At 38.8% G+C, this 17,936-nt stretch overlaps 1 protein-coding gene across 1 annotated transcript in view; it reads right to left on the bottom strand.

Annotated features, from left to right (window-relative positions):
• pde1cb (phosphodiesterase 1C, calmodulin-dependent b) overlaps positions 1-17,864 on the bottom strand; it is an 80,379-nt gene extending 62,515 nt beyond the window's left edge. The window contains exons 1-3 of the mRNA XM_034555396.1: positions 17,621-17,864; positions 1,309-1,359; positions 606-771 (exon numbers count right to left, since the gene is read on the bottom strand). Coding sequence (XP_034411287.1) covers positions 606-771; positions 1,309-1,359; positions 17,621-17,864 — 461 coding nt within the window. The remainder of the gene's footprint in view (positions 1-605; positions 772-1,308; positions 1,360-17,620) is intronic.
• Positions 17,865-17,936: the final 72 nt, after the last annotated feature.

Genomic DNA, 17,936 nt, shown 5'->3' on the forward strand with positions numbered 1-17,936 from the left:
CCATCAAGGTTAATTGGAATCAGGCGTTAAAAGACGTTCAATATTCTAAAAGTGACAACAAATGATGTTAATGGTGGTTTGAAGTCCTTGTTATCAAGGTGGAATCAATCTTGCCCACGACCCTCGAGGTCAGCAACCATACATAACAATTAGCACTGTGTCTGTGTGTGTGTGTGTGTGTGTGTGTGTGTGTGTGTGTGTGTGTGAGTGTGTGTGTGTGCGTGAGCGTGTGTGTGCGTGTGTGTGTGTGTATCAAGAATGTAAAATGCCAGAAAGAAGATTATTCTATTCATAGAAAGCAAGCAGAGGCTCGCCAACTTAATAGTCAAGTTCACATTATTCAGAGTCCAAGAATACCAAATGAATACACGTTGCAGAATGATGCCCATTCGTATACGCTGCTTTGTTTTCTCTCCTATATGCTAAAAGTATAATATAGATATATATATATCGACTGTATGCAAATTACACCTGTGTAAGACAATGAGCTGGACATGGCTGTTCGATGTCCCACTGCAGCCTGACACATGATTTAATCCATGATAATTAACAAAAATAAATGATTTATTATTTATTACACATTTGTTGCTAAAGCAGCAGCAAACCTTATGGCCGTTTTCTCTGTGGCATCTGGTTCATCTGTGGCAGGAAGATCGTCGGCCAGAATCTCTTCGGGACTCCGTAGGTCATTTAGGGGGGCCTTCTGCTCTTTGCCTTTGATGCCCATCCCCGCTGTGATGGCGTTCCACAAAGCACTCTGAGACTTTGAGCCTGCAAAAAAAATAAAAATAACATTAGTGGTGGAACAATTATTTTGTATAGGGCCATGAATCCAACTTACATTGGTTTACCAGGTTTGCATATCTGATGTCTCAAAAAGCAGAATTGTTAAATCTCCTTTCAAAGGTTTTCAGGATCTCAGCAAAAGGCAGAAAGAGAATTCAACCCCTTTGTCATGCTGCCACCATGTGTATGTATGTTGTCAGTGCAACTTTATCTTGTGAATTTACACAGAAGACAAGTAGTACTTCTACCACAACTAGTATTTATATTGTCATTATAGCAGGGTTATCATGTAATTGTGTATTCTGTTTTCAGGACAACAGAGAGGACCACTTGTAATATGCTGAAAAGATGATAATGAATTCATCATTAAACACATTTAATCTTGATCCTAATCTCACAATGTTGAGGGGGGTTCTTTATTTTTGTATGAATTAATTTAGAGTGAAACTTATCTTGAAATGAAATCAGTGAATTTAGTGAACTGATTAATAATTAAGTATGACTAATTGAGAGAACACTTACGTGCAAAATGTGCCTGCGGTCTGGTGGAACTCTCCCCATCTTCATTTGCCACTGGAGGAAAAAAAACAGATGCAATAGAATCAAGTAATACCAAAAAATGTGGGTAATGAACATACATGCTTATGTGACGCTCTTTAGTGGTTCCCGATTACTTTAAATCCATCTGTAACTTCTGATTTGCTGTCATGCACACTTGATCTTTTGCATACTACACATTGTTTCTGATATCTGAAAATTCATATTTGCTATTTTTTTACATGTGCAAAAAATAAAATTTGAGTAGACACAATTCATTTGACAGTCTTAACTATTAAGAACGTTCATGAGCTCAGACCTGTTATCACATAAACAGATTGCACATGTTGCACTTTTAATAAGCCTCTCCACATCCAGCCAATCTTTGCTAGTTGGGGTTAAACAGAAGGGATTATTGTGCAGATGTAATTCACTCAGTCAGGAAGGTCATTTATGGTTCCATTAAACCCTGGAATAACTCTGAAGAGTGTGATTGTAGTGACTATGACTCCAGACCGGTGACCTGCCGGAGTCTCTGCCCACTAAACACTGAACACAGTATGTGGAGTTGGTGAAATACATACACACACATCATCTAGCATTGTTGTTGAGAGCCGAAAGAACTCATGCTGATATGAGAGCAGAAATACCCAACTTTATTAATTTAACAGGTATGACAGTATTGTTCAACACAACATGCCTGAAGAGCTGAACGCTTTCAGTGCAGCGGCCAATGTTTGGAATTAAGCTCCATTTCATAATTGTTAATGCCAACAAGCCTCTAGAGGCTGACTCCATAACATTTTCAAATTTAAGAAGACAGAAACTTCCCTCTGAAAACATGAATGTGAATAAATGTGTGTTACAAACATTTGGAAACTCTAAAGGTTATTTTGTGTCATTGCGGTAATTCTAAAAGCTTTACCGCTCAGTCACCCCATCAACCAAAAGTGCATTATGTTATTATAGTCAGAGCCTTTAAAGTGCCTTTCCGTTATCTTTTTTATTATTATTATATCAGTTATAGGTATGTGATCAAAGAATCAACAATGAGGCTGAAATAATTTGGAAATGTTTAGGTTGAGAGCGGATGATGAGACACCAATTATTTGTGTTATTGTGCTCGATTGAGTATTTTGAGAACATTTAAATGTATTTAATGGCTATCATGTATTTTAACAACATTTAAATAAGTAGAGATTTTATGCGTTGCCCTTCTTTCTTTTTTGGCCCATTTTTGCATTTTCCTTCCTGGACATAACCCTGTGAGGCTCCTTTAACAAGGTTTCAGGTCACAGGTTTTCCAGTTTTAACAAGAAATTATTCACGGTGAAGGCCTTTCAGGTCGGATCAGTTAGTTAAATTTCTGGGTTTCCCGGTGTAATTGGTCGTGCTCCCAAAACCTTCATAGCAATCAAAATAAATGAAAGTAAAGAGAGAGTCGGTTATCATCTTGTAAGAAGCTTCACTTTACAAAAGACTGCAATTAATTGCTGCGACTGAACATCAAGAAAACATGCGATCACGTCATCACTGCCGTTGAAGCCATAAGGGAAACAATAACTGTTTTCCAAGATGGGTCATTATCCTGGTCTTTGTCGCCCCCCGAGAGTGATGCCCACCCTGCTGTTCATAAGAAAGAAAATACCATTCCACCCCATTTTACAGATCTCTGAGATGGAAGTCTGAGTCATAATTTCCTAAAACCTTTTTTGTATTGACCCAGAACAAACTCACAGTTGTCTTCAAATAAAGACTAATTCATTTAATTCAATTCATTCTATGTCTTCTTTAATCCGTAAATGTTGTGACAAAATGCTTTAATATTCTTTTGCTGTAATTAACATCATCAGTACTCTCCCACCAACCTCCAATCTGTGTTCCAGTATCTGTATTATTCCTAGATATGTCCTTGTGATCTGGAGTCTATTATGTTTCATGTGGAGATTGCATTTTTCCCATTATTTGAGCCCGCGACTGAACCTTTCCAGGCAGCACAGGAGCAGATAAGACTGACCTTCAGCTAAGCTCGAGGTTGTTCTACAGTCTGTAGTTCTGCATCATTTCCGTCTTCAGTTCTGCATCCGTAACTCTGGTCTTAAAATTAAGGAGGCGGGTTGCCACACCTCCTCGTGATACCGGACGGCCATGCTCTTTTAGAGGGCATGCAAGTTTTAATGTGGGATGAAAGATTTAGAAAGGGCCATTTGCAACCATGACTGTGGTTAAATGGCAAAGTTGATGTTCCAAGTTTTGTCGGGATAAAAACACAAATATTTGCAGAAAGACTTCCGTTGTACTACTTTTCTTCTGTTGGTTCTAATGAGCTGCCACCAGGGAGGCCTTCCAACTGCTGCAACCGAGGCTGGTTTTTAAGCCTCTGTGAGAGGTGACACAGGTCGGGGTGGATCGTTGGCTCAAACAAACATAGACTTTCACCCAGGAGACTGCTGTTCGTGTCCTCAACATTGACTTACTTTTCCTTACTTACGCAACTTACATAGGCCATCCTAACTCACGGCACATAGCCGATGTGCATTACGTACCAACAGTATTAAAATGCACCGTAGTATATACCATCCGTCCAATTAACCATCCCCATGTTTTGGAAACCAAAGTCTTGTAAATGTTGACGACGCTTGCTGTTAACTTAGATGTTGACAGGCACCATTGTCTTTTCCACACAAACTTCACTTGCTTTCTTTTCTGTTGCTAAGGTGCTACTATTATCCAAAAGACATCTCTGCAGTTTGAAAAATCCATTCATTAATATTCATTGCTCTGCTGGAGTGAAATAGTTAGCTCTGTTCTTTTCAAATCATTTTCAATCAGAATGACCCCACTTAGACTCGGTTGAACAAATTATTGTTTGGAAACCAAAGATGCGTCTTGTTTCATCAACTCAGAGCTTAACATTCACAGTTTTCTACAGCTGGAATGCCTTCTTTAAGTTAGTCTACAATACTGAAGAAGACAAAGCTGCAACAGCATCCAAAAACATGAATTACATAGATTTAATTGCCTTAGTTGTCTAATAAATTAGACGTGCACTTTTCCAATTATACATGTAACGGTCAGTTAACTTTGAGGGATAACTACTCAACCTATGAAAACAGTTTAATGTATTCTATGTTTTAACAAAAGACATTACACAATATAATGTTACATTGACTTAGAAAGATGTGTGTGTGTGTGTGTGTGCGTGTGTGTGTGTGTGTGTGTGTGTGTGTGTGTGTGTGTGTGAATCTGAACTTCACCACTGTGCCCACAGAAGTATGACTCTATTCCTTATGCTGGAGCGGCTTTTTTCCTCCATTCCACGAGAGAGAAGACATGAAACAGACAAATTGACAGTTTTGATGTCACCAACCTGTCTTAAGTTTATTATACCTTTTATTATACCTTTTCTTTTCCCTACTACTATTACTAATTTAACATGAATTAACTTATTTAACAGCAATCCCTTTTAGCAATGCATTCAGTCTATTATTTGGGGAAGTGTGAAACAAAAACAAAAGATTCCCATTTTAGTTAATATACAGTCAGTGTCTGACAATAATCCCATCATACATTTTACTTTAATATACGGTTATACGTTTTACTTTAGTATATTTGATACATTTTACTTGTCATATGATGGGCTGACAGTGACAGATGTTGTAAAATCTGGACAACAGTTTGGCAATTATTATTGTTTTACTGGGATTTTTAAGTTTCCATGTTGCATTTCATATTACAACAAAGCAAAAATACTAGTAACTGAAAAGAAAATCACAAGTTGAGAATGTATGATATATCGGCACATGAAAAATGGAGAAAAGGTCAGTGATGATGGGAGTGATGTTTTTAGGTATGGTGTAAACATAGTGTGAATTTACAGTAAAAGTTACGCAAAAGTGTAGAAAGAAATGCAATTAAGTGTAACATTAATTTATAATATTACCTTTGAGATCTGTATGAAAAATAATTCTCAGGAAAAAGATCAATAATTGTGTCAAGCATGGTCTGTTTCCAAACATGACAAAAGAGCTTTTCACTGGATACAAAATGAAACAGCATTGCTTTGTTAGAAAATGACACCATGTGAAAACTGAAATTGTTATGAAGACACAAACTAAAGAATCCAACATCTACAAGATAAAATATTTTTTTTTTTAAAGATTAAACAAAATATCAATGTGTATGTAAGATGGAAAATGTAATAAAGAAAATACACACAAAAAAACCTCAGGGCTCGACAGTAAAGCTGCCGGTTTGGCAAACATTTTGAGAAATTGACAACCAATGATTTCACCTATTTTAAACTTATAAAAAAGGTGCAGCGGACAGCAAAACATGTACCCAAAAATGAATACTTTTTAAATATTAGTAATATTAAAATATTGCTGTGTCAGCCAGAACCGGAACCAGACAATGCTGCACATGCATTGGAGTGTTTCCTCTGCAGGGTGACAAGATCGACTAACACCGTCAGCATCACAATCACATCTGAAAATACATTCAACTGACAAAGAACCAGATGATCCTGAATGAAAAACAAAAAGGAAATCTGTGAAGTCTTGGGAGTCAAAGTATCCCCAGAACGTTGTACCACATACACATGGCATGTATGTGTCACATCTTCATTATAAAGCTGACATATAACTGCCTAGTACTCCAAATATAAGTTGACTAATATGGCAACCAGTTTCAGTTTCAATAACCAAAAGATGATCCCTGGTTGCCCAGTCGGGCAACTACTTTATAAAAGTTAGTGTTGAGCTGAAATCAGTTTTCTCCACATGAGCTTCACAACATCAACAAAACATAACAAAGCTAGCGAGCCTTAACACACGACTAAACACAGAGCCGAGGCTGCCAGCTACAGTCGAGGCTCAGAGTGTAATAGTGGACACGAGGTGTCCAGCAGGCAATGAGCTACCATTGCTTAGGAGTCACGCTTCAGAGGAGGTGATTGGCAAAATGCTGTGCAGACTGAATTCGAGGCCCAGTGAGCAATTGATTGTGACACTTGTGTGCGTTACCATGACAACTGCCATGCTTGTGGGTAGCATGAGGGAGATAGAGTCAACATGTGAGCAAGGCAGGTTTTTAGAGGTAACAGGATGTGTCCAAGCGAGCGGAAAAATCCAAAGTCCATTTTCTGTTTGATCATAAAATCTTTTAGGGCTGCTTTTAATGCTTTTAGAAGGATATCTGGAAATGATTTGAACGTGTCTCTCTTCCTGTTTTTGTGTCTTTATGCCATTACACTGAAGCATTCCCCTTCTTATCAGTATATTCATATCATGCACAAATGTTTAGGTGTGCAGTGTGTGCCATAGACAACGTCTAGTATTGCCTGTGTCTCATGCTACGCAATAACAACAGCACTGAGCTTGTGGCCCACATTTCAAACTAGGTCAAACTCAATACAAAGCAAGATTACGGAACTTGGATGCACCTTATCCAGACTTGCATGCACCAAAACCAGCCCACCGTGGACAGACTCCGATCTGGCTTCCACCTGCAGTCGGAGCTCCAGCTGGAGATGGAGAGCTCCACGCCCGGCAAAAGCGACTCCTCCTCCAGCCAGTTGTCAAAATAACAAAATTAAAGTTCCTCATAGTAACTTTAAATTTACTTACTAAAAAATAAGAGTAGAACGTGTACAGTGCATGGTGATACAAATATGAACACTGCCTGTTGTGTACACCAGCCTATGTCTTTCACATAAACAAATATTGTCAACATTAAATAACATATGTGGTGAATGTGTCATTAAACAGATGCTTACTTTCACATCAAGAAGACATGGCTTTTATTTGGAGCCACGTTTCTGACCAACTTACATATTTTAAGTCCAACATGTAATCGTTCCTTTTAGCTCTGTCATATCTACACCAGCCCCAGAGGGAAATATCTGGCTCTTCAGCTTTTAAACGCTCCACCATCTTCACTATTACATAATTCTATGTTCACTGCTGTTTGGGCTCGGTGGGTTCGGTGGGTTTATCAGAGCAGATGAAACATCTGAAAACATGAGATGTTTAGTGCAGCTTTTCTAGATTCCACAACATGATTAAAAACATATTGCCAGCCCGACTGCCTCCTGAATTAACGCATGATTGAAACATTATTCAAGGTTGAAGTTGACACATCTATGGGTTGAGAGTTAGAAGCGTGTTGGATATCTCAACCCAGTGATGTCACAGCAGGTGTTTACTGTCAAGCTGTGAGGAAACAAATGCCGATTGGGGTGTGGCAAAAAGTGCAGCAACAGTTTTCTGCCTTATGTGATTCAGTGTCGAATTACCCTTGAAAGCCTGTGTCCAAAAAGCAAAATGCACATAATCACTTTTTACACTTTACATTTATTGTCAACACATTTGAGAGCACAGCTCCTCTATAGAACATCTTCACATCGCTCTATTTTCAACACAGTTTCAACACTCACCCCTATGACACTTTTCACAAGTGCTCCAACAAAAAAAAAAACCCACAGTGGCACATAAGTTCATCAACACTCTGGTTGTCAAGACAATCGAACAAACTCCTGGTGACGTAAACAGCACACAGCTTCAGTCTGCAGCCTCCTTGTTTCCATGGTGTAGTTGCATTACAGAGGAAAGCATCAACTTCAGTAGAATGGACTAACGTGGCGAGTTGTGCTGAGAGGCTGAAATGTGCTGTGCTTAACAGCGGCTCACACTCTCTCGCACGCACGTATGCTGTTCCTGTCAAACACTCTTCCATGCCTCTCGCTCACATGCAAACACACTTTCCTCCTGCTCTGCCTACCATACGAATGTCTTACCTATGGTGATGTTGAAGCCGTCAATGCTGAAGGTGGCACTCCGACCCTTCCTAAATCGATGCTTCTTGGAGTTAGCTTCCATTGCTTTTAGCAACCTGTGGTCACCCTTGCACCTTTTAATCTATTTCAATGCCTTGTGTCAGTTCAGTTGCACTGCCTTGTTTCAGTTTCGTTTGAGTGACTCCCCTCCTGGGGAGGAAAAAAAGGTAGTCCTCGGACTGCCGCTGGACGAGGACTGTCGAAGATTCACCACTTCTCATTAAAGACCGCAAGCGGGAGGATTTCTGTTAAGTCCTTTTCCACCCATTTCACTTTGTTGTATATCTTTTCTCGCCCTCTCTCCACTTCTCACACCTCAACAAGCTCATTTCAAGGAGCTTATGGCTCTTGATTTGTTTTTCTTCTCTCGATCTCCCTCCACCCCTCCCTCCACGCTTTCTCTCCCCGTCTCTCTTCCCCGAGAGGTACAGTAGGTGTGAGTCGTGGGTGGCGGTGGTAGTGGTGGTGAAGGTAAGGAGGAGAGGACATCTCTAGGGGTCTTTACATGAACGTAACTCCTCCTACTGTCAAGATGTTGTAGTAAAAACAGTCGACGCTCAGAGTTTGTATGACACTGGGTATCACTGATGTATTGTAGTTCTAGTTTTGCTCTCACACACATTTAACAAATTGACTCAAAATGTGTTGAGCGGCACATGCCTTGGTGCTTGAGCACAGGGAGGAACAGAAAAGGTGGAAGGAAAGATAGCGACAGAATGATTAGGTGTACTGAGCCAAAACTAGGTATGAAATCAATGTCACTGCTTTTCATTTTGCAGGAGTAACTCAGAAAGCTGAAGCTGAAGACATTAACAGGGTGCATACTGTTCTTTTGGAATAAAGAAATCACCCATTTGAATAGTTACATTTAAGTGAGTGCTGATTACTGGAAATGACACTGGAACATTACTTCCTTCATCATTTTGAGTGTTATGCTAAGAAACAAAAAAACATTTATTCTTATAAAAACTACCTTTCCCTAACACAATACACAGCTCCTCATCTATGCACATAAACACACACACACACACCTGCACACACCAGATCAACAAAGGATAAAAAGCTCCCCTTATTAGCACCCTCTGACATTTAGCTATGGGATTTTCCATGTTTCATTTCCGTCCCTGATTAGTGTCTCTGAGTGCTCTTCATGAAGGCTTCTGGCTTGTTCTCACACCTTTTAACTTCAATAGATGTGCCTATAAAAGCAAATTACTAGTGATCACTATACTGCTTACTCTTCTAGCAGACAAGCAAACATAACCTCTCTTTACTCTTCACAGAATTGCTCATAATTTAAGATAATATTGGCTTACAATATATAGTTGTGTTTGTTCTTTTCTATTCCCCTTCTGTTCTTACCTTGAATCACGTTCTAATAACAGCCACCATAAATTATCTGATTTATTTTAGTGGCATGTAATATAATGTAAGCAAAACAGGAGATTTAGAATCATTAACACATGCTCAGCTTAATAACAAACAAGTTAATAAATCGTACAATTTATCTGTGGCGGAAAATCTCGGGGGCACCTACTTACATAAATCTGCACCACAAACACACACAGAAGAGTGATCAAAGAGTGTGTGGTCAGAAAAGGGTGAGTGTTCACGAGCTGTTAACTGTCAAACAACGACAGTCCAATAAGGACATACAATATAGTACAACGGACAGAAATGAATGCATGATTTATAGGTGATGTAGCAGTTAAGGGGTCTAAGGAAAAGGAAGTAGATCACAATCAGGAGATATATCCAATTATAACAGAGCCAGTTTGAGTCACTCTATGCAGTTTCAGCGGACACATTATGCACTTGTTAGATAATTACACTCCATCTCGTTTTGTTTGCGAGCTACAGTAAGAGCTCTTTATCCTCTCCTCCTGTCACACAGCTCTCCGCAGCCCCCAATTGATACCGTATCTAGCAATTTGTGAGGATCCTAATTTTGCAACGCTCTCACTGTGCACCCTCAAGTGCCCGCCTGTTCCCGGGTAGCTTTAATGTTAACAAGGGCATGTGCAGGAATATTGCAACTTTTTTATTGTTCCCTTTTGTCCGCAGACTCCCAGGTAACCATTTGTTTGAAAGGCTCAAAGTGGTTACAATATGCTTTAATTTGCTTTCACATTTAAAAAGGAATAACCTGTTGAGGCCACAGCTGTGTCAATATGATTAATGATATTATCATATTGCTGCAGAGTCTTGTCACCAATATTAAATTCATCCCTTAATAATGAAACCGAAATAACGTGTGCAAAAGGGCACCATTTTCTTTGAGAGCTTATTCCACGAGAGTAGGTGTCTGTTTAAGTGTATCAATGTTCACAACATGCTGATGTATTCAAAGCTTCCCATTTAATGCATCTGGGGTCATAGAAGTTATCAGATTACATAATACACTTACATTACATGTCATTTAGCTGACGCTTTTATCCAAAGCGACTTACAATCATGTTACATTCATACACTGTAGACACAGCTACAGGGAACAACTCAGGGTTAAGTGTCTTGCTCAATGACACATCGACTAGGGTGGGGGTTGAACCACCAACCCCCTGATTGAAAGACGGACCTGCTAACCACTGACCCACAGACACTTAACTGAAGGAGTGTGCTTCTGCCTTCGTGATGCTTTAGAAGGCTATATGGTGCTGTAAAGCCTCATGTATTACCTTGTAAACTGTGGCAATTGAGGCTTTTCACAACACATTGTGTTATAAGCAACACTAGGTGCTAATGTAAGGATGGTGGAGGCGTTCAGGAATCTGTTTAGGCTTTCACTTTGGTCAACAGCACGATATCAGGTAACCTATTATATCATTTTATATATATAACATCCCTGCTACTTGACAAATGTCCCCCAAATGTATTGGAAACTCTCCAAAGAATGAAGACTTGTTGGATAACACATGGACCTTTTGTCCTCACCTGTGGGTCAACTTTGCACACACTGCATTAAAGAATTAGATTTCCAAGAAGGTTACTGTCTACATTCATTGTCCCTAGATAACTAACCATAATGCATTTGGTGACCCTCTGACCTTTCTTCAATGTTACAATGACATCAAGATGTCCACAATTACAAGTTTTAAGTTGTAATGGGCAGATTCCACTGAAGCTACACATTTATACTTCCCACCTGATAAATCTCAAATGTCATTAGCTTTTAGTGCAAATTATTTGAATTCTACATATTGTGTTACACATATGCCACATTTGCATAGTGGCTGACCTCTACTGGTTGATACTATTGCAATTTAATTTCACTATTGGCTGATCTGATGCCAGGTGACATATATGGTGTTTTTTTTAATCTATTCTTTTAGGGACAATGCACACTGATCAACATCACTATAAATGTGCAAGTGATATGGCACAATTAAATGACCATGCAATTTCATAATTCTTTTTATATTTAATTTGATTCAGTATTTCAATTCTATTTATTTGGTTTCAATATGTTGTCTCATAGTTTTCAATAAATCTTTATACCACCACGTCTCATAATTGCATTAAGCCTATTTAATAAGAAAGGCGACACTCGGAGCAAAATTACAACATACATGAGCGTCAAACATTTCGGTTCACATCTGTCAAGCTAAATAAACAATATGTGGCGTGTAGGTTTTAATGCCAGCGCGCATTTCAAAAGGAGCCTGTAGTGCAACAGCTGCTTTGAGTGTATACATTTGTTGAATCATTGTCAAGATCCCTTTATTCAAGGGTCAATAGGGCTGTGGATTGTCACTAGGCAACGGGAAGACCTTTTAGACATACGGTAATGTGCATACACTACACTGAAGATGACATGGGGTTGATATGCAAATAGGACTCATTACATTAGTGTGGATTTTAAAGTATAGCAGTTCTAATATTACTGTGTTTTAGACTATGCTCATTGGAACAATGCAAAAGAGACAGAACTCAGTTTTGACCGTATGTTGGTAAAACTTCTATTTTCTTGCAGAAATCTTTTTTTTTTTGTATTACTGTTTTTAGACTTTAGTTGTTTTTAACAAATCTGTGCTTTGGTAGATTGCTGGCACTAAAAAAAACACCCCTTTGCTTCTTCTGTTATGTCCATTGAAGGGGAACTATCACTCAACCTTTGATCTGGCCATCAAACACCAGGACAGGACATCACCAGCAGATATGAATTAGACATGAAGATAAAGGGGAAGTGTGAGCTAATTTGGGGGATTAGAAATAGATTGTCTTAAACCAAATTAATCAATCCCAAACAGTCTTGTTTTTATTTGTAGTGAGTAAAGATAAATTAAATATATTATAAATGAGAATCACAACAAAGGGCTGAATGCTGATAAACTGACATTTCACCGTCATTATATTGTGTAATTCATTTCAAACAATGACATCAGTTTCAGGTCTTTTTGATTGTGTAATCTGTCCCAGTAGCACATGAAGATTCAAGACAACAACTAGCTATACAATGAGACAGCAAAACCAGCTCATTAGAGGTCTCCTCTAGACTGTGGAACGACCTGCACTTTGTCAGTCCCCACACCACTGTCACCACAGAAACACAGACATGTAATTAAGACACACAGGGTGTCAGGGAGCTTTCCTTTTCCCCTGCTAAATACTCATTAGAGGCACCTTTAAGGGTGATGTTAGCCTGTGTTGCAAACCTGAGGGAAATGAGCTGACAAAACAGAGAGCTACACGAACAGTCATCTGAAACCTGCTGCACAAAGAGCTCGAAGGGGAGGGGGGTCTTGGGCTGTGTAGTGCACATGTTTAGCAAATGATTTTTGCACCAGCATGGCTCCAGATCAAAGCGGCAACACCAGTTGGGTGAGCATAGTAAAAAGATTTAAGCCTTTTGATTAGAACCAAGCGTGTTGCACACCCCAGACATTCTCCTCCCAACAGAGAAAACTTTTTCGAAAGTTAAAATGCATATAAAAAAACGGTTGTGTCCGTCCAGCCTCGATGGGGAAGTAGCAGCATCCCCTCTCAACAAACCTTACCCTGTATGAATGTTCATATGCAGAAATGTAATTAACATTAACAATGCTGCAACATGTTCACGGACAGCATATTTTTCAGATATGTTCCAACATATTATTTACTAGCACTGTGGCAAATATATCATAAGGTATAAGACTAGGTGGCATTTTTGGTCACCAAAATCGATTGTGCATATTCTTGAGGTCTTTCTCTTCATAAAGCTTTTTTCAAAGTTGATTTTTCTTAACTTTGCAAATTAAACCTGCATTTATTATATCGATGTTTAGTAGCCTCCAATTCTGTTCTGCCTTAACTGGCATATTGCTGCATGTGTAACTTTTAAACTTTTAATAATGTCAAACTAGAAATGGGGGCCGACGTATAAAGAATTGCTCCATAGCGCTAATAGCAGTCTAAAGCTCCACAGCATAAATGGTCTGTACTTGTACTTCCAACCAGTCAAAGTGTTTTAACACTACATGTCATCATTCACACATTCACCATGTTCATACACTGATGGGAGGGGCTAGCATGCAAGGTGCCACCTGCCCATCAGGACTCTATCTAGCCATTCACACCCCTTCATACACGCATTTAGGGGTTAAGTGTCTTACCCAAGGACACATTGACATGGACTAGGGGTATCCGGGGATCAAGCTGCCAATCCTCTGATTGAAGGAAGGCCCTGCTCTACCACTGAGCCACAGTTGCCTCTTAACTTTAGCGTATCTTTAAGGTTCAGAAAAGGTTGTGAGTACGAGTGAATATCACCAGTCAACACTGACTAAATGTATGATGGTACATGTGAACCCAAGCCATGTTTAAGGAGAAACATTTAAAGTTCATTTTCACCCATCTATGATAATCACACCACTTCCTGTACTTACACAAAATGTTGGTATGAATGTAACTTTGAAATGCAATTCACATAATATGATCATAATAATATATACATAAAGTAAGGTTGCCAAAATACACACTGAAGACAGACTAAAGTTTTCTGGTTCCTTATTCTTGCCTCCTCTCTTCCTTCACCTGCATCCTTTCCTTGCTCTTTGTGTAACAAATATTTACCATATGGGGGCACCCTTGCTTGATCCATTATCATTTTTAAATGATATAAATTACTTATTACATGTGTCACCGCTGCATCTCATGTCACTGGGCTCGTAGTGGATTATTCTGTATCGTTTTTGTTGTCTCAAAGTTTTTTATGTTGTTGTTGGTTCTGAAGTAAAGTGGTTTTCTATTAACATTTAGGAAAATACAGTTTTCATTCTTTCATAAATTGTGAATATTCAATCATTTTGTCTGTTCAAATTCAACAGTTTGATGTGCAATGTCCCACTGATTCATACAATCACACCAAACACTATTCATCAAGGACCTTTTGAATGATGATTATTCAAACTTTTATTGAATTTGTAACTGTATTTTACACTCAAATGTTCAGCCAGCTCTCAAACAGTCTAGCCTTTGATCAACAGACTTTTCCATATATTTGTTGTTTATGAGAATTTGAACGTATTAATCTTTCATTGGTTTGTATGATATTTCTACCGTTCCATCAATTCAACTATAGCATCCAATTACAAAACAGATTTCCAACCAATAGGCCAGCTGATGCTTCTTAATTTATTAATGAAGCACGCATCATTAGTAGTAGCTACAGTAGCAGTAGCGTGCATCCGTCTGTCATTCCAAAAACACTAATCACCACATTACTTTGCCCACAATATGAACACATATATGAAAGATTGCTCACTCATTTTTCCTTTAGAGCCTGACGCAAATGTATGCATGCTGCCCTTGTTTGAGAGATTTACTGAAGATGAATAACTTAATCAGGTTCTGCAGATGTTGGTAAGAGTTTAGGTTATGCCACCCTATTTAGCATTTATTAGCAGAAGTGTATATTAATTTAACAAAAGGTACGATCTTTCTCCTCCCAAATGTATGACACTACAGTCTCCAACATAAATGAACTCCACTGCCTTTAATCCAAATGTGTTATCTATTAAAATATCATTAAGTGTGACCAATAGTCATAATAGTAATAAGACTCCAGCTCCTTGTACGTTACGGGATACTGTCTGAATATGACCCAGTTCCTGTGCCAGTAATGCAATCAAAAGCAGGGTAATTGCTGCTCTGTTATATTTACACCTGACTCTATGACTGATTGTAGGACATGTTCATGCTACACTGGTCATGTATTCTGGGGAAGCCTTGACACCATTTTAAATAATCCATGCATCTTAATTGAAGGGACACGTGTGTCCATAATCTAAAATTGTTTAAGATGATGTCAAATTGTAGAATCTCTAAACTTCACAACTAAGCAGTAGTTGAGATCATTACACACATGGGACTATCTATCACTGAAGGGACCTGACCAGATAAATGGAGCAGGAGGTTGTGTGTTGTTACTCTGGAGGAACAGGTGAGTTTACAGTCAGCTGAGAGTCAGGGAGGACACTCTTCAACACCCATGAACATCATTGGGGACCTGGAAGGAAGCTCAACGGGAGTCTACACTGTCATACGGCCATGGAAACGCCACAGTAAAGATGGTATTTTAGGAGTCAGACAGGGAGAATAATTGTCCTCTGGGACAGATATGCAGGGAGTTGGAACTAGAAGTGGCAGCAGTGGAGACAACTGGAGGTAAACAAAATGAACTGAAGGAAACTCTGACTAACACAAAGGTGTTTTATTTAAACAATAGTTAAAGGGTATACAGATAATTGTACTGTAAACAGATTCAATAACCTGTCAACTGTTGTAAAGAAATCGTTGTACCATGTATCTCACATTAAATAAAATGACATGTCACTTTAGATTGACAAGTAATTTGTATGGAGCATTGGTGATGCAACTCAATTATTGGAGCTTACTGTGTGCATCCATTCCCTTTACAGATGTATCATAACCATGACTAGCAAGTGATTTCTGGTGTACTTTCACCAAAGAAGTCATGTTAATTCAGTACACTTTTGTACCATATATTTCCAATAGAAAAACAGGACACGTGTCCGCAATATTACAGTTTCACGTGTGCATTAGTTGAAACTAATAGGACTGTAATTTGGTTTATTTCCATCTGGGGGACATCTCACACATCAAAGAGATGCTTTGGTAGTGGAGATATGTTGCATTGAGGCTAGTCATCAAAGAGCTCTGCATTCATTCAATGAATACCTTTTTTTCCAGTAGCATATTACCAGGAATCCTCTGAAGTGACCAATTTGTCTCATCTACAGATAGATCCATGAACCGAACTACAGAGATGTGCAGTACAAAGAAACACAACAGCTGTATTTGAGGGCAGGGTGCTCACAAAAACTGAGAGATGTTGGTTTCATTGGAGCATGATAGAAAACCTTCTTACTAAATGTGCAAAATAGCCATCTTTCCCCGTTTATGTCTACTTTCAATGACATTCATTAAGAGAGAGTGTGCACTATGTGACCTTCAGGTGGGGATACATTTAAACAAGTACAAAGACAAAAGTGGATAAACTGCATTGGTAAATTGAATGTCAGTGGTATACTGTGACTATTATACAGTACTTAAGTACAATTCAAGATACTTTACTTGAAGAACAGCATGTTCCTGTTAAGATAATAAAGGTGTCTGTCTAAAGTTAGTTTCATTGAAACCTTTTTTTACAGACGACATTTTGAAATGTCAGAGCAGGAAAAGCATAACACTAATGACAACTGCATCCCATTTAGAGTAGCAGTCTGGGGGCCCTGCTACTGCACATGCTGGTTCGCTGTACTGGATCGTTATTGTTATAGTTCGACCTGTACTTTTTCCTGCAATGTCAAAATGCCTGCTGTGAAAAAAAGGTATATTTGCTATTAGTGGTGCAAGAAGTATTCAAATCATGTACTAAAGTAAAAGTAGCAGTACCACGCTAGACAAATACTCCATTACAAATAAAGGTTTTGAAATACAAAGTATTAAGTAAGTAATGGCAACACAATGTATCAAAAATAAAAGTGCTCATTATGCAGAATTGCCCTTGTCAGTGTTATATTGTCATGTTATTGAATCGGCATAATCAATGTATTAATAAACCAGTACCGGGTTGGAAATTTGCACAAGCTAGATTTGCTTTCCTCACCAGCCAAAAACAACACTGATAATCTACTGAGTGGCTGCCATATAGTGACAGGTGGACAAAAGAAAGTACATTTCCAAACATAGTAAGTGGTACTTTACATTGTATGTTGTTTCTTTTAAACAACGTCACTACTAGGTAGTTTAATATAGAATAATGCATAACATTTTACAAATTGATGTGTTTTGTATAAAACGTGATATAAAGGAGAAGAATAAAGTACCATCAAATGTAAATATCCCAGCAAAGTAACTTCAAAATGTATTTTAATAATAATATACACTATATGAATGAACGAACATGTGAGTAACTTCTCATAGTACATGCTCAGTAAATGTTCAACTCACCGCTCTGTTGACCGTCAGAAGTATTTTTAGTAAGTTTGGCTCCGTCGGCGTCTTGTCTGCTCAGCACCTCGGACAGCGACTGTCGGGAACTCTGGCGTCCGGTTTGGCACGAGACGTTGAACCGCGCGCTCTTCTTCCTGGTTCGGTCCGACTCCGGAGCGGACCGGCTCCTCTCCGGGTCATGGTTCTCCGGCTCTGAACCCACTTTCACTAACGCATTTCTTGTCCGTGTTAGAGCAGAAGTCACGGAGCCCATCACCAAAAAAATAATGTTTTAAAAGGTTTAACAAAAATAAAAAAAGCTTAACTCGGAATCGGTTACTTTGAG

The sequence above is a fragment of the Cyclopterus lumpus genome, chromosome 17 (assembly GCF_009769545.1).
Source record: "Cyclopterus lumpus isolate fCycLum1 chromosome 17, fCycLum1.pri, whole genome shotgun sequence".
In the NCBI taxonomy this organism is placed as follows: Eukaryota; Metazoa; Chordata; class Actinopteri; order Perciformes; family Cyclopteridae; genus Cyclopterus; species Cyclopterus lumpus.